We start from the raw sequence: 23,267 nt of genomic DNA on the forward strand, positions 1-23,267 counted from the left end.
TTCAGCTGTGGTATAGGGATAGCAGCATCAAGATGGTTATTCTGTTCCAGGAGTGATGTTTGTGCTGCCTCTTTTTCCATCTCTCTTCTTAATCTAAAATGCTTGAATTTAATAAAAGATAAAAAGAAGAAATCCCCTGAACCCATCAGACAGACAGGGGAMTATCTGAATGATGGAATCCATACTCTTGTGTGGTAGAGAAGCCGTAAGAGCTTTGTCAGAGATAACACAAGATTACTTGTTAAAAAAGAAAACAAACCTAGATTTAGTAATCTAAAAATGACTATTGAGATGACAAAAATATCCAATCTTCCTCAGTTTCAGTAAATGGGTAATTAATCTTCCAGTTGTCTCACTTAGGTGGTTCTGATATTACACTTCTCCAAAAAGAGATGATTTACAAAGGGGAAAAAATCATGCCTTTTTGTTGCTTTGATTACAGAGGAGCATCACTGTGCTAGTCCGACCCTCAGCATACTTTAGAGTCATCTTGGGAGACCAATAAACTACATCTGAGCTGTAGTTGCTCAAAAGGGACCACATGCCTCTATCATTCATATTCCACTTAAAAGCTATAAGCTGTGGTGCCATCATTTCTAGCTCCTTGAAGATAAATGAACATTCTTACACAATCTGTCTCCTTCCTTGATGGACGGGAGAGGCAATTGAAACTCCAGGGTTTTKTTCAGTGCCAAGGGCAAGGTCAGGGCTTGGTGCGCATCCCTGCTGTCAATAACACTGTCCGGCACAGCCCGCTCTCGGGCTCACAGCCGCAACGGTCATCAAAGGGTCCCCTTGACTCCTGCGGGGTGGGGTTTGGCCATCTGCTGCCCTCTGAGGTGTGGATGGACCTGGACCTCGAACTGCCTCCCTCCCTCGGGGCTCCTGCATGGCATGGGGGACCCCGGTGCCGGGCAGTGCTGTCTGCAGCGGGAGCAGGATGGCTGCGGCCAAGCGGCAGCTTTTCAGCTTTCTCTGCACAAACAGGACTGTCTTAAGAGTTCCCAAGATGTGTTAAATGGGCATCACCTTCACAGAGCACAAAAAGGCACCAAAAAACCCTCAAAAGACCAAACCACAGTAGAAATGTGCAAATGGGCACAATTTGAAACACMYGAGTATGCACTGTATACGAGCTGGAGCATTCCGGCATGTGCAACAATACCTAGGTGCTTGGATGTTGATTTGCAATWATCTTTTGAACACAAAAATTACACAATTCCTATTGATCTATGAGGCTAAAAGCTTCTATTCCCCTCACTCCTTCCAAGGAACACACTGCTCCTGTGGCTTTCAGAAGCCATGGGGTGGCCCTGGTGCTTATTACTTTATTTAGCAGCAAAGCCAGAGTTTGGCACGAGCTGCAGCTGGACGGAAGACTAAACTGTAAAGCCCAGAAAATGTGGCGCTCTTGTGTCGCAGAGGCTCCCAAAAAGGCCTCAGGGCAACTCGAAGGGCTCCAGTAGCTGGAACGTGCAATGGAGATAGAAGCAGCAGCCAAGAAATGAACTCCTAAGAAAGAAAATGCAAAAAGGTTTTGCTYTTCATTCATCAACTCTTTAACAGTATCATTTTTAGTCTTGTTTAAAAACTAGTGCACACTGAGCTGTGAGGTTAGGCCATGCTTGTCACTCTGTGCTGCCTTTTGAAGCRCAAGCTTTTGATAAAAATAGACAGTGGACTGTCAAGTTAGGCATTATTTTATGTATATACATTTTTAAATTTGCAATCCATATCAGATTGCTTATATTCTAATATGCATCAGTTCAAGACACTCATTACTAATGAAATAAAAAAGATCAAGTTGAAAATACTTTCTGTTATTCTAGAGGATTGGAGATTTTCTAATCTTTTCTTTTTACTAAAATTTTTAGGGAAGAAAGGAGGGAGAGAAAATCTGTGGATTTAATTATTGATACTGCTGCACAGTAGAACTAGTCTGAAGACAAACTTTGGATGCATTTGTATTCCTCAAAACATCTGCCTGGCCCTGGTCCTGAAGCTCTGAGGCAAAGCTAGCAATTACACCCAGATTTCCAGAGAATGCACAAATATGCACAGATTTAGTGTATGTTTGGGAAGCAAAGGATAAAAATATATACATATTAAATAGAATACAATTTTAGTTTATTCATAAAGCTCTCACCTACATTTTTCTTTTATTCTATTTAATATGTATATATTTTTATCCTTTGCTTCCCAAACATACACTAAATCTGTGCATATTTGTGCATTCTCTGGAAATCTGGGTGTAAGTGCCCATGGCGTGTTTCATAAAGAAGATAATTTATGAAACTAATGAATTATTTGAAACCTTTCTTATCAAGAAGGGTAGGGTTATTCTAGTTTAAGAATATATGTCCTATTTTTAAGTTAAGAAAGAACTACATGCTTAAATAGTTCAGTGTCATTCAGATGGAACAAGTTGGGTTGGTTTTGTAAATTTTATTTTTTGACACTATGTACTAGCAAAAAAAAAAGTGTTTTTTTTTTTTTTTTTTGCAATCTTGCATTTCAATGACCATTTTTAAAAGCAGAATTACTTGGATTTGTATTTCTTTACACGAAAGAGAAGATGTTATTCATGCCAAATTAAATTTTAAAGTCTGTTAATCTTAAGTTATTTCTGATCTAAAATAACTTGAACATTGCTAACTCTTTTGCTTCTTTCTCCTTTGGCTTAAACCCAGCTAGATGAGAAATTTGCTGGAAATCTATGTCATGATCAACTTGTAAATTGCACAAAACAGTGTATGTAATGGAAGCATCAATAGTTTTTCACTTCCACTATCATGAATACTATAGATATTAAAATGGAAATGGTACGTAAATAACAAAAGAGAAAGGGGTCTCTAAAACAGGACTAACCCCTGAAAAAGAGGTTAAAACCACTGCCTTGATGGTCTCGCAAAGTTTTTCATGGGAAGTAAGAGTAACTATTGCCCCCCAACAAGGGAGATGTTGATGTCAAGGAAAGTCAGCTATTGCCTACTATTTACTATTGTTTAGTAAAAAGATGAAAAGAGACAGGACCTGTGAATCCCTGTGCTATTTGCAGGTTCACGCTGTTTATTATTAGATAAATGTGCTAATAGGTTTGATTGCTGTTTCCAAGGGAGCCTGAAGGATCTCAAAAAAGACTTGCAAGTTATGATGTTAAAAAAAAGGAATGTGTAATTTGGTCCATTTAGAAGTAGCACGGGCCATTGTATAAGATTCTGCTATTTATATAGACTGACTTCATTTATGTAGCTCCTAACCTGATCACTGAGGGTCTTAAYGGCTTCATATTCATGTATCAAGTATATGGCTAAGATTCGCAAATGCTTTTTTTTCTTTTTTACCCCCTGCACTTTATCTTGGCCTTTCTTAAAATACTATCTGTTATTTTTCTATTCCTAATTATTACTGTAAAATTGACACTCCATAGGCAGATCTGTTGTATCGTAATCGTCAAATGTGCTGGGTGATAACATGCTATCATGCAAGTGAGTTTTAATGGGTGTAATATTTTACTTGCCTGCTCTCTTCACCAGAATATCAATAAGAAGCCTCAAACAATTGTCATGTAGTATTCAGAAGAAGAAAGAACTAATAAATGCATCAAATAATTAAAGCTACTAGCTACTTTAGGATGGTTTTTATCAATAATATTTATTGCTATACGCAGACCCGCTCTTGGTATTGTGCATTTATCTTCATAGCTAGAGCAGCCCCTAGGTGGGAAAGCATGGGAACAGATCTTTGTTTATCTGGCTCTGTTGCCTCTTAGTGAAATTCCCCAAGCCTTGATTATTCACAGATTCACAGAATATTTAAGGTTGGAAGGGACCTCTACAGATCATCTAGTCCAACCTTCCTGCTCAAGCAGGCACACCTAGAGCATGTGGCACAGGGTGGCATCCAGGTGGGTTTTGAAGACCTCCAGAGTAGGAGACTCCACAACATTTATTTGTCTTTTCACAAGTAGTGTTCAGGTATGTACACAGTTAAAATTCCGAATTCAGGGACATACATATACAGGTTGGCCCATACATATACAAAGGCTTCTGCTCTGCAGGTTGATGTGTGCTTGCTTCACCAGATCATTACGCAGGCTGCTCTTAAGAAGCTATTCCAATAGTAATGAGATTGCACTAATCTGATGTTCATCAACTATGTGGCTTTGCTATGATTTAGAAATACTTCTGAGCAACCATAGGCAGGACTTGAGCACAGAGATTGACACTCAACTTATGTATTCTCGGTTACTGTCAGAAAAGTTCTTTTTATCCTTTAAAGGACTAAAGGTGACATCTCTAAATATGGATGTTGATAGTGCTTACTGTGACAAAATGTTAAAATAATTCAGGATATTAAAAAGTGCAGAGTTAAAAGACTGCTAAGGTTACAGCAYGAACTAGAGAGACACAACTCTTTTTCCCTCGGCGCTTTATGTGATTTTGGCACAAATTCTGACAAGTTGATTAACATTCTTACATTTCTGTTTATCAATCCTGATGCACAAAGGTGTTAAGATGTAATTATTAGTGAAGACTGAAATAGCCTGAGATCCTCAAGGAATAGATAAAACTGCAGAGTATGATTTCACTTAAAATTACTTGCTTTGTTTGCTAAAAATGCTCCTCAATATTTAAATGACCGTCAAGGCATGCTAGAGATGAAAAATAAGAAAGATATTTTCTCCATAAATATGAATACAGGTAAAATTTTTTTCTATAGTCATTTTGTTACTTATTTACTATAGTGCTTTTGTAACGATATCTGTAAATCTTATGACAGAAAGCAGTGGTTGTTACTCTAGAGGTCTTCTGCTTGCTCTTATAAACTGAAAAACTAAAAGCATGACCATTTTCTTATGCTTCAAATAAAAAAATTTAGGGAGGAAACAAACCACTCCTGTCTTCCCTCTGCATTGCTCGCTGTGTGGGTGACACAGGAGTGGTTTGTGTCTGCAGCACAGCCGCGATCCCCACGTGGCACAGACGACGCGGGGGCTCTCGTGCCCGCCATCAGCTGTGGTTATGTGTGAACTAGCAAAACACTCAGGGCAGAACAAACGCTAGCAGTATGTGGCTTTAGTGTAAACTCTGAGTAAACTCTGATTTGAACTTTCCAATCGCTGCCAAAGCTGTGGTGCACACGGCTGCGCAGCGAAGCCTTCTCGCAGAGCTACTGCTTGCTGCCTAGGGCTGACGTCGTGGGGCTGATTTAAGGACACTGCATTTGCCCTCAATATGGATTTCCATGTGCCAGTGGCTTCACTTCTAATCTCATTGTGGGATTCTCCTGTTCTCCTTGAAAGCCATGGGAAGTTTGCTGCTTTTTTGAACCCTGTGAGAGGAACTTGTTCTCCCTGGTCTAGTCGGTGCTTATTGCCTCACCATCAAAATGCAGCCTCAGTTCTTGAAAGAACAAGCTGCATGTGGTGAAACTCTCTTTATTCTTCTCAGAAATAAAATTCTAAGCTCTTCAAAGCAAAAGTCCCATTTCCAGGATCTTTTGGCTTATAAACGAGGTTCATTTTGCATTTAAAATCCACCTAACATGGAGAGCTCACCGATGCAGCACCTCGTTAAGGGAACACCCTGCTGACCTACCTCTGCACAGAGGTTTTGATATTGCTGGTACAGGAGCTGTTTGTTGGTGCTTCTGCACCTGTCAGTGAATGTGGGAGCTGAAAATGCTTTGTATGTGGGAGGGTGACAAACTTGGTAGCTCTGTTGTCTGTTGTCCCTTGTGCATCCCTAAGTTAGGGCAGCTTTACATTGCTTCCTAAGGCTGCCCTAAATAGCTGCTCAGTAGATAATTCCAACTGCAAAGAGGTTATGGCTGAAGTCGTGCTGTAACCCTGCAGCCTTGAAGTGCACGAAGAGTTTCTTAGGTCCATTACAAAAGCCTTAACATTTTAAGAGCTGGGGCCAAGGAGTGGGTGACCCGGAAAACTAAAAGCTGCTTTGTGTTTGCCCGCACTGCGGTACCCAGGGTGCTGCCCAGCTCCCTAATGTGACTTCTGTGGTCACTGTGTCCACCTAAACACTCTAACAGGTTGTGCAATATTTTGGTTTATCTGCAGACAGAGTTGATTATACTCATTTGTAAATCCAGCAAATCCATAGGGTTTCATGTTTGTCTCAAAAGTGTGCAGCTCTCTGGATCGGGTCTCTAGAAAGGGAGTGGTGAGAGTAAATCTGTGAACAGAAGTACAAACCAAAATGTTGTTTCTACATTCAGCAGGTAGATTCGTGCAACTGTTACCTCATGGTTTTCTACTACTACCTGAAGAGCCGATTTGATTTCAGTTATAACTAATTTTCTATAGAAGTTAATTACAGACCAATTACTTATGATCAAACTCTTTTTCCCTTCTCTGAAGATACCTTTAAGTTTCCAGCGTTCTCATCTTTCTTCTCATCTTCACCTCATGATCAGAGGTGAGAGTTTTAACAGTTTCATTATTTTCTTTAGAAGCCAAGATAATTACAGCAGGCTCATCTTGGGCCCATCTCAACTAAAAGTTTCTTTTAATRATTTTGCCATTGACTGTACTGAAGAACCGTTTTTAAATCAGCAAAATGATATCTAGAAGCTGCATAGAGAGATGAAAAAACATAAGGAACAATACCATTAATGTGGGATATCAACTCCCTTTAAATATGTTTTAGCTGGAGCCTGTAATATTTTACTTGCTTTGATATTTTATTATTCATATGAATAACTTGACTAAAATTTGTGGAATGAAGAGGAGTAGTCAAAGAAGCAGTCAAAAAGCAGGACTGGCACTTGCTAGAAATTCCCAGAGCAGCTAATGGAGCAGTACGCTGTACAGTCATATTTAATATACCGAGTAAACTTATGTCAGGATCTTTATACAAACGAAGTTTTGTTACCAACAGAGTACTAATAGAAATCTTTAGAAGGAAAGAATAAACATGCACACGCGCGTGCACACACACACCCACACACACACACACACACACACATATAATATAGAAGGAAAATGACAAAACTGTGACCAAATGAGAGGAAAAAAAAATCACAAACTTTTAGGACATTAACTATAAGGATATGCTTAAGTTTTAGTAGAGGTAAAACTTTTTTTTTTTTTTATGAATCCCTAAGCATGTAAACACAAATGATCCAAGTTGATAATGTACTTGAATCTTCAAAAAGCATTTCATGGGATAGAGATGAGAAGTGCTTTTCAAAGCTAACATGAAAAAAAAAAAAGGTGGAGATCTGCGGGAGAATTTTTATGCTGCTGGGTGACTGTGCTATAAAACAGTAGGTGAAATTCGGTGTTAGAGTAATCCATAGCAAAAAATCTGTGCCTATGGATAACTACCTTGAATCACTTAGGAAATAGACCTTAGGAAAGAGGAAGAGAGTAATTCAGGGTAATTTACTGCAACAGTTGACTTAACTCTGTGCATCAGAAAATAAGCACATGGAATCTCGAAATTATTAGGACAGAGAGGAAGAATAAAAGAGAAAACACTGCAATGTCACTATGCAAATTTGTGATGTCCCAGTCTCTTGAAAACTGCATGGTCTTGCAGATTAAAAAGGTTTATATTACTGTCTGAAAACGTGCAGTATAGAGTTATTGTTGACGTAAACAGCTCCTATAAGAGGAGAGATTAAACAGAGGGGAATTCTTCAGCATGCAAAAAGGAAGATAGATTAAAGGAAAATATAGTAGTATGTACAGAAGAGAACACTATACATAGAACAGTATAAAAATGGTGAAATGGAAATGATTATTCATTTATTCTTATTGCTTCCTCCTCCAAATCTAGGAGGCACCAAGTGAAATCATCAGTCGAGCATGAGGAATTTTTTTACACCCATAATGACATYGTGGACTTGTGGCCAGGACGTTTGGATAACAACAGCATGAATGTTTCAAAGAGTGATTAGACAAATTAGTGGAAGAAAGAGTCCCTCTGAGTACAAAGATATTAACGAAATCAGATTGCTAGAGTTTGGATGCCTGCGCTGACTGATATATCACGCAGTATTCCAGGTTACAATCAGATGCAGGAGCCTGGGGTAAACTGACCTGTGGTCTAACTTGGTGCACATCTCTTGTTCTTCCGACAAGGTATTAGACACTATAGTACTCCACGCTATATGAGCTGCTGATTACTTTAGGATTACATCTTTTCAGCATGTTAAAACCCAGGGCAGAAATACCCCTTTACTTCAGCTGTGCCTCTGCACACAAACAACATTGAAATCCACGGAATGTGCAACCAACTGTGTTCCTTCAGTTCGACATCTGTAGGTAGACTAAATCCTGACTATAGCCACTTCCACGGCATCCACTTCTTAGCAGAATCTTAACAAACATTTTGAAAGCTTTTACACTTAGCTCTCACTGGGGAGTTACCTCCTTTCAGGAGGGGGAAGCCAGACCCTCGGAAGTTCAAACTGCTCAGCCTGTTCTAACCTGAACTGTGGTGCTGTCGTTGCTGCCATCATTGGGAACATAAGAGTCTCTTGGGAGAGTTATATTTGCACATGTGTAAATGAGGTTAAAGGTTGGAATGCTGAAGCCTTCCTAATCAGCATGTGCTGGTGTCAGCAAGGCTTTAGGTCAATAATTTTTATCTCTAATTAAATAGGATGGAGATTATTTTACTTGAACTTAAGTGGCCCTTTTTAGCCCTGTTATGAAAATGTCACACACACAGTGTGTGTATGTGTGTGTTGGTCTGGGTCTTTCACTACCATCCTCATAAAAGGTAGTGAGCAGGCAACTTAGGCAGAAGTGGTGGTCACTGGGCAGGCTTGAAAGGAAAGCAGGAGAGCTTTTTGGAGGAAGAGCAGCCCTGCTCATCACTGCTCAGATGAACATTTAATAATTCATAACAACTAACTGAGTTATATTTGCCCTTCAATACGTTTCCAAACGTGAACAGATTATATGGTAATTGCTTTCAAGCTTTATGTTCTATTTCATGTGCCTAATAAAAGTTTATCTTTTAGAGCTTACTTTGTATCTCTTTTTGATCTACTCCTAACTGACTGCAATATACTATATTAAAATATTTATCATTGTGCTATCAAATATTAACAATTTTAAAGCATCTGACTAAAGAAAACAAATAATGCTGCTTGTTTAACTTTTTATGAATTTCTGAATATTCAGTTGCTCAGAAATCTCCCGCATTACAGCATCAAAAATTCTGAAGAACTGAAAATCTGCTTGGTTGCAAGTGTCCACCTTGCTCATGTCCACCACTTGTGTGCACCTGGGCTCTGTGTGCAGCGTTGCAGCCTGAAAAGGCTATGAGTCCCCTTTGATATAAGAGGCATCTTAGAGAATTATTTGTTATTTTATGCAGGTCTCAGTGAGATGTTGAGATTACGTCCTTCAGTTTTGGCCCCTCTATGGACTGTTTTGCTGCTGTGATACCCATGGGCTCTGCGGGCAGCTCTGCTAAGACCAAGCTTGAGACTTCCAGCCTGATCCTCAACCTGCCTGTAAGTGACAGCCACTCTACGGAGCTGTAATTACATCAAGCTTTTATCTTCTCCTCTCTGCTCTTCAACAGCAAAAGCAGTTTCACTTAATCATTTTCATTAACTGCAGTGTTTGTATTTTCTGTTGACACTTGGTTTTCTGACCTAAAAGATCCTCTTTCTTGAGAGATAACCTCCTTCCACTCCAGTACCTCATTAAAAAATAATGACATTCCGTGATGTTCATACTTTGATAGTGGAGCTTTCTATGTGTCACTGTAGGCACATGGTTATTCTACAGGCCATAGGTATTGGAATTAATGGATTCATCAGCACATTGATGTCTTTTTTTTTTTTTTTTTTTTTTTTAGATTTAAAAGACTCTGGATATCAGTATGGGGCTATATACTAATATACTAATATTTCAGTATTCTTCCACAAAGTTAGTGAAATCACAGTATTTTGTACCCTCTGAGAATCAGGGCCACTAACTCTCTGTATTTTTTTAAAATAATTTTGCTTAGTTTGTCCTTACATCTCTAAACTGTACTTTGTGTTATAGCAGTGTGGTTCTAGATTGATTTCAAGAGAATTCTGGTGGCTTTTGTGGTGAAGCCTAAAGCACAGTCTGCCCCTGCAACCCCTGTAATATCTAAACCCTGTATTCACATAGTTAAGTTTATGTATTTAATYTTTCTAGAGAGAAGAGTATGATATATTTTGATTTTATTTTGATTTTTTTTTAAGGAATTGATGATAGCCAACCTTTTCACATTGAATTGTGAACGTAAACCTCCAAAAGCAAATGTTAATATAATTCACAGGTCACTATATTTCTAAGGGTTACAATTTGAGATGTTTTCCTTTGGAAATTTAGTCTGCATGACGATTTTGATCAAATACCTTGGCTTGTAACATTTGTAAGCCCTAACAAAATGCAGACAATAGAAGAAATGTTGGCATGTAAATCAAGTTCATTCTCAGGGGCAGGTGCAAGCGCTAAGCACAGTTTGAGCATTAAGGATAAGAGTGTAACTATAAGCCTCTGCCTGATGAAATGGAAGAAAAGGGTAAAACAAACTATTGAGAGCTTGACAGAAGGTATCTAGCTAAAAACGCATTTGCTAATTACTTAGGACTTGCACCCTGCAATCAGGATGACTCAAAGCAGTGAGTGCCCTGAATTTAACTGAGGAGCCAGAGGGCATTTGGGAGCTCCCTCGAGCCCATCTAGGCCTTGATGGGGATGTGGCTGCAAGACTCAAGGTTAAACCTCTTTATTTGCTCATTGACTTTATGAAGGGAGGTAGTGATTTTCTGAATAATATTAATCGTTGGACCTTCCCTGACCTTTTCCCCCACGGGATGATCATACCTAATGAAAATTCAGCTGTGCTGCTGAGCTATGATGGGCAAAAGAGTCACTTGTTCTTTGCCTGATTGGATAAATATGCAGCTGTTTTTGGAATCAATTCTCACGCGTGTGGAATTAAAGGCTGCAATTCTCAAGCGCCCTGGCACGCAGGCAGCCTGATCCCATCACCTGAAACACCAGGGATAAAAAATACAAAAGATGCAGAACGGTGACCAGTGACTTGGAGGAGCAGATGAATGCTCTGGGGGTAGTGTTGTGCCTCTCTGCCTTCAACCCTTTTTGGTAAATCCAGACAGACCATCAGAGTGTGAATGCATCCACATTGTTAAAGGCTTCCCCTTATCACAAAGTGCTATGTTCCCTTTAGCACTGGCCCTGAAAAGCTGTAGTTGTCTGTTAATCCTCCTGGCCGGCTTAGACATTTTCCTTCTTTTTTTACATGTATTTTAGAGAAAATTCTATAATTTCTAGAAGATTTAAATATATATATATATATATAAATCTATCTTCTGGTATTTCTTATGTTTCTGGAAATTTAGAACAGTTTCAGCTTGTTCTGCTCCTAATTCCTTCTTTGCCCTTTGATCCAACATGTGTGTGGGTTGAGAGACCCACTGTGTGAGGGAAGCGAAGCCCAGGCAGCCCCAGGGAAGAGCTGGGCCAAGGTGAGCAAGAATCCACCCGTGCCAGCAGCCCCAGCTGCCCCCATGTCTATGCAGGGGGATGCTGGACTCACTAGGATAACAGCCCTTAGCACGGGGCCTTTTATCTGGGAGGCAAAGTCAAAAATTGCATCTGACCTCTGTGCGCGCAGGGACACAAGTGCCGAGCGCTCTGCCCGGACCTCCGGAGGTGCCAGATGGAATTGCTAAGTGAGCTAGCTAAATGAGGGTTTCTGAGGGTGACAGGGTCTGCCTTTTGCCCACGTAGTGCATAGGAGGCTCTGACGGGTAGTTTATCAAATCATTTATTGTGAGCCTTAGACCACAGTTGGTCTTTGGTGGTGGTTTTTCCCCAAATGGATTGCTGATTTTTGAAACTAAGTCCCTTTGTTTGCTAATAGAATAATATGAGTAATTAAACAGTCTAAATATAGATTTGCCTTGTTTATTTATAGGTCAGATTTCCATTTTTTCTAGGTCAGTGATGTCTAGTAATAAAACTTTGCAAAAATAGAATTCATTAATAATACCAATAGACTATATATGATGAAAATTTTGATTTTAATTTTATTTTTAAGGGTGTAAGCGTGTGTGCATATGTATTTGTGAAGAGCACAAGCTCAGGGAAATGAAATCAGAAACACACCCTACTTGTTCAGACAAATAATCCTTTCAAGTTTTGCTAATGCAGTAGGATGTTATTTTCCCTTTGCACTGGCTGTGCTTGCCCTGGCAGTTGTTTAGATTTCAATGTGAAAATCATGCATGCAACTAAAATTGCTTGGCTACAAAATTAAATGAATTGGAATTCTGTTCCTCCATGAAGAGACTTGATTTAAATCACTGTGTGCCCGGGAAAACATGGCAATTATATCTGTTCCGTAAAACTGACAACTGCATCTAGTTATTCCTCTGAATTTGATCAGATGACTTGGAGAATATCTTAACACTTAGGTGATCAGATTGAGAATTGTTTAGAAAGTTATAAAAGTGAGAGACACTTAATTAATTTTGTCAGTAAATATAAAAGGGCTAGCTTGCATTTCCAGAAACTGATTCAGCTAAAGTCAGGCTAATTAGATGGACACAAAAAGTCTTCATTAGAAGAAAATTATTGAGGTTATTATGTCAAAACCCAAATAGATAGGAAATGCTGCAATTAATATGTAATCAATTTGACTCTCTGGTACATACACATATATAATACCTCAGTACTTCACAAATGCTAATGGTTATTTTGCCAACATCTAGAGGTGATAGAGGGGAGGGAGCATCCTTCTACATAAGGGATACACRAGCAGATGAAGATTTTGTGATTTTTAAAACTTATTTTGAGATACCAATGATATAATTTTTCAGGATAATAATAGACTCATATTTAACACTTTCTTTTAGCTAATTCCCGCTGCAACTGTGCTTGGTCTCTGAAAATGAGAAAACACTTAACAACCACATGTAAAAAGTATGATTTATATAACCTGCCAAATATAAACAGGCGTTTTGGCCAAAACAGAAAAGGTCCCATTTTCCTGAATAACATCTAGCAGCTTTGCCCATGTAAACTTTCTTTCTCTTCATTTATTCTCTTGCTTTAAAGCTAATTGGTTAATTATCACTATTTTCCTGAAACTCTTCATTTTCTGGTCTTTCTCTCTGAACATATTTGGCACTTGCATGAACTGTCCCAAATTTTCTACTTCTGAAGCATTCATCGTTTAGCAAGGAAAGCAGTAATTTCAGTCTTTATTGTTTATGATTTATGATTTATGATTTACATTTGTTGTAGCGTATTGTATAATATTAGGCAGTACAGCAAATTTCATAATATTTGGCTAATTAGAGTCAGTAATTATATTTTCTCTTGTGTTTCTCAGTCTTGTAAATCAAAAGTGAGCCCTTGTAGAAATGTCTTTAATGTATGGGAACAAGAATTCAGAGAAGCAGGGAGAAAAGGTGAAAGAAAAAGACAAAAAGATGTTCTAGAGTTTGGGGAGCTAGATGATCAAAATAATTACAAAGAGTAAATATTAGGAAACCACTACAAAAGAAATAGGTAATAAAATCCTAATGTTGTGTATCCTGCTGTAGTATTTGCACCCAGATATTTACAGGATCCCTTTTACTCAGGAACAAAGATAAAAATACACCTGAGCATTGAAACAACATCTGCTCCTAACAACATTTATGCACCTATTTTAAAGGTGGTTAAGTACAGCTCAACTTTTTGGCTTTAGCTTTTACCTGATTTTCACTCTTACATTGGGTAACAAGCCATTGCTTTGCCATTTTCATCACTTTTAGGCGTAGTTGAAGGTGTGAAAGCCCACCATGAAGCCGCTCAAAAAGCTGAAGTTTGGCACAGAATAAAGCGAACATGCAGAAAAATCATGTTTGGTCTTTTAGCACGAACGTTAACGTTTGCATTYGCGTGCGATGCTTTAGCGCCGCAGACGTGCCTGGCAGCGGCGCGAGCCTCGCGTGGTGCAGCGAGGGGCGGCCCCGCAGAGGCCGCGCAGCACCGGGCACTGCTCCAGCTCGCCCCGCGTGCCCGCGCACGCCGCACAGGCAGCAGGGGGGCAGGAGAGGGGCAGCTCCCAGGGTTACTTACGTTGGCAGCCCAAGCTGCGCCAGATATATCCCGGCAGACACTTATCACACTTAGGCCCTGCTGTTCCCTCCTTACACTCACAAAATCCTCTGTCATTACAGCGATCATGGACTGACCCAAAAGGGTTACAATAACAGTCTGCAGAAACAAGACAACACACACACTGCATTCAGGTCTACGTATGGTAATAAGTCATTCGATACCAATAAAGGGTGCATTTCCAGTATTAAAGGAAGACTGTCTATTAGTGATATATGGATATAATTATTACAGGCCCATTTATTTGTTTACACATGTTATTTCAGGCGGAGCCCCCTGATGGTGTGAAAAGAACAAGTGAAAAGAGAAGATAAAAAAGAGGAAGAGGACAATCTTGGAAGGTAAGTGATTTTAACAGAAATTCGGTTTTGGTAAGAATGTTTATGACAGCTTAATGAACATTAGGAGAGGTTTGCAGAGGATGGATATATCAATATGCCATTAGATGGAATGTTTTACATTATTAAAATAGGCTTATCTATACTGCTCAATATTTTGAGAAGTACTGAATGTCTTTATTGGGCTATATAAATGCACTTTACTTATTTCCAAGATAGTCTTCCTTTATAGTTTAGAGTAATATCTTAACTTACGTGGCTATTTGCCATTAAATTGATGACAGTGTATTTATCAGAGATGTTAAACCTTCTACATAATCTACAAGGATAATGCTTGAGGTAGGCAGCAAGGCAAGGTGAAACTTGCTCAGAACTGGCTTTGCTCCTGCCTTTTCCATTCCACTTTTCTTGCATCCCAGTGGGTGGATGGAAGATGCAGTGGGGCTGATTCCCTGCTGTCTATTTTCCACGTGAGCTGACCTAATTCTAGAAGGGTAACCAGTTTCCTCCCACAACCCTTACTGTAGGGAAATATGTTTTCTTCTTCATTTACAGCCCTTTTCTTTAATGTAATTGCAAAATCAATGTTTGGCTTTTAGCTAGCTGAAGAAGACAAGACTGTTGCTAGCACAGCTCATTTTTAACACTCCTGTTGTTCATTTATTTTCCTCTTTTTTTTTTTTTTCCTCCCAACTGAAGGGCCATATCTTATTTGTATTTAGACCAATGTAGACCCAGAGTAACTCCACTGTCATCTGAGCCCACGGACACACTTAGGTGTTGCCGATTTCTCTGATCTCTGCTGCTGTTGAAGGCAAAAGATAGAAATTGATTCCTGAATATAGGCAACCTGCTGGGGGTCTGGCTTTATATGTTTTTAGAACAGTGTTATTTTGATGACTGTCTTTGGTAGTTGTTCTCTACCATTATACGAAGCTCTTTAGTATTGCAAATGACAAAATGGAGTTGAATTGGAAAGCGAAATATTTAAAAATCCAATGTAAAAACTGTAACAAGAAAAGTGTTACCAGAAACACATTTGTCATCTGTTGTTGCAGTGTTTATTAGCTATAAATTACAGATGACACTTRGGACGTTTGGCATGCTAAAGGAGAATAGTAACTACCTTTGGCAAACATAGTTCCACAATAATAGCCCAGTCAATTAGCTAACAACATTCATTAATGCAGCTGAATGCTCAAATGCCAACAGTAYTATGTGAGACTGGGGGTGGTTGTACCCGAGTGAGCACCACCTGAAAAGCTGGCAAGCCTGATATTAATCACAGGTATAAAACCCTGATGGGAACAGGCCCAGAGCTGCACAGATGCAGAATGTAGGAAGCCTTGTTTGCTTAAAGAGCATTTATAGTGCACCTTGAAAGACAAAAGGCTTGGAATTACAGGCAGAGGGCCTAATTTTCATGCCTTAAAAGCAGCTTAGGTGAATATAAGGTCATTTAAAYGAGTGTTTATGGAAGTAAGACTTTGGTATTGAATGTTCTTGACACACGTGTAATCCAAAGAAAGAGAAGGAGGYCCAGAGTCAGTGAATGTATTCCTGCTGGACGCCGTCTCGTGGCTGTGTTGGAAGGACCAGGTTTGTGCTTTGCTGTTTCCAGTGTCGTCTTTCCCTTAAGTAAAACTGTAAGCTAAGCCCTTTTACACAGGCAGCAGGTCAAACTGCAAGGCAGTGCAGACCGTAAGCCCAGGAACACTTGGTAACTAAACGAGGGCTACAAAACCACAGGCTGTGAAGCTTCCCAGTGCCTCTGTGCCCTTCAGATATTAGTAAGACCAAATGCCCCAATTCCAGCATGTCCCAGGAAGACCCTGGGTGCCATCAATGCCCTTGCAACAGCAGGGCACGAAGCCACACAGCCAGGTTTGGGGCAGGGCAAAAACAGTCTGTGCTCATCTGGGCTGAGAAGGAAATTTCTTCTCGACTTCAGTCCATGAGGATGGCTGTAAGGATGGCGAGTTGACAGCAGCAGTCATCTGTTCACTGTGATTCACTATATTACTTTGATGCTGCCAACAAAATACCCTGAAGATAAGTAAATAGCCCTCAAGGTTCRCTTAGTGCATGCACCATCAGAGTTTTTAAGGCTCTTGCAGGTGCTAAATGTCGCTGAAGCTCAAGTGACTGCAAGGCTGGGTTGTTACGGGTGCGAGGCAATGTTTACCATTTGAGTATTTATTTCAGAAATCAAAGAAAACAATTTATTACTCTGGGTCTACTTGGTCATGTTCAAGCTMACCATGCTTGCAAGTGTATTCACTAAAATAAAAATGTCAAAGTCCTGATAATGCTTTAGGATTTAAGACATTATAAAAATAAAAATCCTTTCAGGTTCTGTTAAACTTTTTTTTTTCCCCCTCATGAGCATGTCAAGTTAATTCATTTTTACTTGAAGTTATACAGATTTATTTAAAACTTGCCATGGCCCATATGAGGTAATTTTGAAGTTAATTGACATATCCAGAAATTTTTATCATTTCTATTTAGGAAATACAAAATAATTTTGTAACTAAAGAAACTAAAGGCATAATAAATTTAGATTTAGGCCCACTGTGTAATGTAGCTGTACTTGATTCACAGAGTAAAATCTTCTCAGTATTTCTATTCTCTGCAACTTTGTCACTTTGAAATTTAAACATTTCACATTTTCTCCATTTAGTTTAACATTGGCTAAGATTCACGTGTTTGTTATCTGCATACTTACCACATATATTTATTAAAACTAAGTTGTGTTGCTAAATCAGAGCCAAAACCCTGTTAGCTGCCATTAGACTAGCTTATCCAAACAGTTCTGATTTTTCTAAATATAGGGCTGGAGAGGAAAGAATTAACTTAGAAAAGTGAGACTTTCACATGGGAATAAGACTTGCATATGTCACTGGAAATCTGCTTATTAAATGTTCATGCCAACGCTCCACTTGCAGTTAAACCCCCAAACTGCTCTGAAACTCCAAGAAAAATGAGCATTTCCAATAGAGCGGGACTCTCTGTGCTTGACCCAGAAAGATGGCAAAGCATCAGCTCGCCGGGTTGAGAATACTCAACATTTTGCAGGATTAAATCTTAGGAGCCCCAGTTTAGAGAGGAAAAAAAAAATGGAAAAAAAAAAAAAAAAAGCCCTTTAAACAGAGATCTCTCTTTCTTTCTGGGAAAGAACTTAAATATCTGCTTCACTCCCTGACTTCCAGCTTGGAGCAGTGGGAGGGCTGCCTGCATTGCTGGCTTCGCTGGGCTCACAGCTTTCTTGTGCCAAATGATCACTAGGGCCCTGAAAACTGTCCTAGTCCAACCAGAGTGTTGCTTACTTAACATATTTTACGTTATTTGTTGCCAAACATGTTTTGAGCTCATAGTTGTTTCCCATGGACTATTTTCCCTTGCACTAAGGTGGGGCGGTCTGTAAATGCATCGCCCGGCTTTCTGGGAGGAGCTTTCTTTAAAAGAAAGGTGGGTTTTGTTGTTCCTGTTTTCTTGGGCTTTTACTTTATTTCTGCACAGTCTGGGCCATTCTGAACTACACAACTGTTTATTTTACAATGAAATTCTAAATATATCACTTGCAAATTACGGAAAACGTACTCAGCTTGGCCCCCTGGTTTATCATCTTCCTTGCTTCACTGACAAAGCTACAGATGCTGTCTTAGCATTTCAGTGTACATGGGATGACAATTTACTGAACGAGCTGATGAAAAATCCCAAATAGAGTAATTTAGTGTCATTTTCATTAGGCCTGTTTAGACAGTTTAAATTAAACAACCCTGATGTCACACCAATGATGTCCCTCATCTACATCAAGCAAATATGAGGGACAGTGCTTTTTTCCAGGAACATTTGATTGGGTTAATCCCCTCAGCAGAGTCATACAAAGTCATGACTTGCCTACTAAAGTTCATATTAGCTCATCCTAATTAATGTCAGAGGAGATCATGCATTTTTGAATGCATTGCCAAGCAAAGTTAAAAGAAGGACACATGAAATGCAGTGCGTGGATGGATCTGGGTGCTTATCATGAAATAAAATGTAAATCTGACAGGCTGCAGACTGAAACAAATAATAGTGATCCAAATAGTTTCTGAGTTGACTCTTAGCAATGGATTGTAGGGGGATACATCTGTGCCCACAGATTATTCCTGTGTGAAAATCTTATGCCTGTTTTTCCTTCTTGGAAATAAAAAAATAATAAGTTACAGTAGTAATTCAGAGTGGGTTCCCCTGCTGCTTTGGTCTACAAGCAATAATATGGGATGCTGTCCTGCCTTTGGTTCTTGCTAGAACGCTGCCCTCGYTGGCCATTCCTTAGCTTGGAGCCAGGGAAAGAAGCTTCCTTCCAAGGCCAGGTTCAGCCCTGCTCTCACCTCCCGACTTTCTTCCTCTGTGTCAGCTCTGCAGTGAGGTGAGCAGGATGCACGTTCTTCTAGCGTGACAAAGATCTCTTTATCTTTTTTTTTTTTTTTTCTAGTATGCTATTTTTATTATGTTCTGACATTTTCTTTACCTCTGCATTTTGGGTATTTATACTAGACTCTAGATTTAAAGCACTGTTTTCACTTAGGAATCCTTCTTCTAAATTGACACGATGTCAAACTGCTTTGACAAGCCCTACTCCTAGCTGCAAGGGCGCGATTTCAGTCCCTCCTCCGAGGGGCAGGGGAGTTGAGGCAGCTTTTACAGCACTGACTTTGCTGCAAAACCCAGCAGCTGGTGACTGTTGCAATTGGGCATTCAAGGGCCTGTACAAATAACAGCAAAAGTCAGCCTGGGGACAAGGATTTGTGACTTAATCCTTGTGTTTCACACCCGTGTCATTCCAGGGGGGCATCTCCCTGCTGACCGAACCTCCTCCTCAGGGCTGCAGGGCGAGCTGAGATAACTGGATTAAATCCCCAAAGATATTCCCACCCATTGAAAAAGCTCATTGTGGCCGGGGCCTGAAAAGGCAGAGAAGAAAAGGCACAGTTAGCCCGGGACTGACCTATGCACACATTTTCATCGTCCAGCTCTGCAGAGGTATTTCTGAAGTAGCCCAGCCTGCATAACTCGCAGTGCTGACCTCTAGTGTTGTGCTTACAGCTCACGCAAATGACCGTATTGAGCAGCTCGATGTAACTGCACCGGTTGGAGTGGCCGAAGCATTCACAGTCTTTCAAGGAAGAACAGAAATGTATACAAAATGTATACAAAATGTATACAGCAGCAGAGTAATCGCACATCACATGCTCAGTAAAAATGAATCGTGAGAAGAAGTATGAATGGATGGCACAGACATGTTCATCGATGTAACATGGACAGCAGCAGATGTTTATCTGCAATGGAAGCGAGCTCGGATTCAGGCAGCGGGAGCGAGGCGGACGCCCGGCACGGCGCTGGGGCTGGAGCATTGGCAGTTGTGAACCTTGGGGCACGAGGGGCGTGGGCGCCCTGCACCTTTGAGGCGGGTGCAAATTGAGACATGGGCACGAGTTCCTTGGGTTAAAAATACCAATTACAGCGGACAAAAGGGCCAAACTTGAGCATACTTAAACCCACAGCTAGGTATGAAACAGAAAAGCTTTGTTTTGGCACAAGTGCTGAGTWTTACAAATACCGCTGGACTCGGGGTGCTGCAGACGTAGAGATCTGCAGGAACCAGACTGTTTTAAGACCAAACAGCCTCAAGTTTGCTGATTTTGGCCTGCACTTTCTAAATAATTAAGAGGAAAGAAAAGGAAGGAGGAGCAAAGGTGTTATTTAAGTGCCACGTCTACTATAGTTCTGAGGCAAACATAACCCATTTTTATATTGAGAGGGAAAAGCAACTAGGCCAGAAAAGATGTTGAAAAGTCTGAGAAATGTGAATAGGAAGCAGGTCTGTTGTAGCCATCTGAAATGCAGGCTGCACCGCTTTTTGAGAAACCTTTTGTTAGAGATAAAATCTATTGCTTCTTATGAATTTTTTTTTAATCATAAACAAAGTTTGTCTTTTTATACAGAAATTAGAAAATTGTATCATTATGCAAGGCACCGCTCTGCCTTGTGTAGAAAGGCCGGGCAAGTGCAATAACTCATCTCGGAGATGATGAGCCTGGAATGAATGCGGGAAAGGTTATTAGGAGGATCAGAGGAGGGGAGAGCCTATTTAAGAAGTGCAGCCTTGGGATCCGTTGATTTGTTTAGTCTACAAAACCGAAGGCTAGGAGGTGATGTACCTGTAYGATACAATTGCATGGAGAAGACATCCCTTTGCTGGGTGCGCAGCAGAGCTAGCAGATCACGCTGGCACAAGAACACACGGGTACTGAACAGCCACTGAGAAACACCAGCTGGAAACCAGGAGACAGTTCCAGCCACGAAGGCCCCGAGCTCCGGGAACACGCACCCAGCTTGTCCCAGAAACGGGCGCTTGAGCGATGCCGTTTGATGGACGGTTGGGGGACATGAGGGCGTTTCTCGCAGGGCCTGGGGGGTAACCCCGGCTCTTGCTAAAGCCGCTCAAGAGTGTGTCCCACACCTCCCAAGTGTGACGAGCTGCCCTTCCTAGAGCATCCTGCTGGGTACTCAGCAGTGCCAGGTGAGCCCCCACTTGTTGGCCTTGGACTTCAGATGTAATATTTGTGCCTATTTATATTTCAATAAAGTAATAGCAGCATATATTGGGTATACTATGCGTATGTCTTGCTGTTGTCTGACAGACAGCAGCACATTCTAAATAGACTGTATCATCCCCTGTACTGCACAGTTTTTAGCAAAACTTGCATTTCAGTCCTCAGAGCTGCCTTTCTGCTGCCAGAAAACATTAATCTGGTTTTCACATAGACGCTCAGTTTGCATAGATACTTGTCCTCTTCAGTGTTATACAGCTAAGCCAATGTTTTGTGGTTCTTGAGAGTCTGATGGTTTTTATACCTGTATCTACTGGAGTTCAATACAACATATACATAATTTTTTTCTACATACCTTAGTTCAGTTTCTAAATTTCCAAAAAAAATCCTTAGAGCTACAAAATATAAAGTGCTAATTAACCATCATGCATTCACAGCAGGAATTTATTTTAGTAAAGTGATGCTTCTGTTACTTGGTTTTAGTTGCTTTGGACTCAACATATCTAGACTTTGTCAGCTCTAGGTGTATCGGGCACAACTGAGCAGGAAGGGAAAACACGTAACTTCATCTCTTGTCTTGTAACTGGTCAGTAAGGCCTGTGGCTACCCATAATCACACTGCAGGTAAATTTAGAGGGAATAATTTACCTTGCTTTTCCTAGCAGCGACAGGCAGCAGAACAACATTGTATTTTTATGTTACAAAACTACGTAGGCTGTAAAGAAGTGGCAGTGTATCAGACTGTGCCACGTCATCTGGTGTGTTGAAAATAGCAGAAAAAAAGGAGACCCTTCTGTGAATGAATAACTGCATTTCATGCACTCTGGAATTGCGGTATGACCTTCAGTGCTACCACAAGACACCGTTAGCAGGTGCAAGCGCGTGTGTTGGTGTGCAAAGCATGTTTGTGCTGTGTGAAGGAAATGACCTTGGTTCTTGAAGTTAACATAGGGAACGACTTAAAATGCCGAGCGCTTGTTTTTTAAGACTGGTAAATGCTATGTGGTATAGGAAAAAAAAAAAAAAAAAAAACAGATAACTGGAACAGTCAAACAGCTGATGAAAGACAGCAATGGGACAAAGGGGAAAAAAAGGTCCTGACTTGTAACTAATCTTAATTTGTTATTAAATCAAAATTTTACTAATACAACAGTTTGAACTTATTTTGCCTATTGCTTTTGACTTAATCAGCAATTATTTTTTGCTTTCTTCTAGTTTTACAGAAGCAATTACGTAACAACTACTGAGAGGATCTTCACGTGAACCCAAGTTATGCATTTTCTCTGCTGCTGTGCAACGGAGCCTTCTCAGACACGCGGCTCTGGCTGGCAGCCCGAGCGCTTTCAGTCGCTGGCAAATCACTCGTGGAGACGGGGAGAAAAGTGGCCCAAGGCAGAGGGCAAATGGTCTAAGGACAACAAAATGACAAGAGCCTCCAGTGCTGGAAAATGCTGCTTTGGCTTCTGAGTGCTGCATGTCAGAAAAGACATGGATAAACCGCAGACAGTTTTAAAGCTGAAGAACAGTAAGTGGTAAATGGATTGGAAAATAAAACCTCAAAGGAAACGTAAAGATAGCCAGTAGGTTTAATGTGAAGAATAAAGGGAGAAACGATAGCTGGGTTAGATTTGATAGCTGTGTCTGGGTAATTTGGGAACTTGCAGGAGGATTGGCTGTAGGGGCCTTTAAAGGTGATTTCCCGTGCAGTGATTCCTTCGCARCAAGCCAGGTTCTATTGTACAAAGCCAAAAGAAACTACCCTTACATAGACACCCATAGAAAGGTTGCTCATTTAACTGCTTTGTTTCTGTGAAYTGAATGTTAGGGCTTTTTTCTCCTCTGCAAGGCTAAGCATTGACACTTTGGAGAGGATGTACTATTGTGTTGTGGGGACAAGGTTCGGCTCAAGCTTTGGCTGGGACCCGTCAGCCACATGAAATGATGGAAGGTGCACAGATAGAAGGAAAACATAACTTTTAAATTAAGRCATCCTACATGTAATGCATGAGGCAGCCATCAGTGTCATTTTCAATTAAAAGTCAAGGAGTATTTCAAGAAAAGTCTGTTCAAAGATAAAGGGTTTAAAAAAAAATCTTAACAATTCTGTGGTCCTCTTTTATATGCTARCAAAAGGCAAACAAAGGAGATTTTCATCATAACCTCAGAAGTAACCTGCTT

The 23,267-nt window shown here is 40.3% G+C and overlaps 1 protein-coding gene across 6 annotated transcripts in view; it reads right to left on the bottom strand.

Moving 5' to 3' along the window:
- NTNG1 (netrin G1) overlaps nt 1-23,267 on the bottom strand; it is a 125,630-nt gene that overhangs the window by 7,531 nt on the left and 94,832 nt on the right. For 2 of the 6 annotated variants that reach the window (XM_026043862.1, XM_026043857.1), the window contains 2 exons: nt 19,484-19,651; nt 14,114-14,251 (listed from right to left, as the gene is read on the bottom strand). The exons of 2 other annotated variants lie outside the window; for them this stretch is intronic. In XM_026043862.1, coding sequence (XP_025899647.1) covers nt 14,114-14,251; nt 19,484-19,651 — 306 coding nt within the window. The remainder of the gene's footprint in view (nt 1-14,113; nt 14,252-19,483; nt 19,652-23,267) is intronic. 2 more of the 6 variants (XM_026043858.1, XM_026043859.1) reach the window with 1 other exon arrangement.

Source organism: Nothoprocta perdicaria, unplaced genomic scaffold (genome assembly GCF_003342845.1).
Source record: "Nothoprocta perdicaria isolate Ctin4 unplaced genomic scaffold, notPer1 scaffold_34, whole genome shotgun sequence".
NCBI lineage: Eukaryota > Metazoa > Chordata > Aves > Tinamiformes > Tinamidae > Nothoprocta > Nothoprocta perdicaria.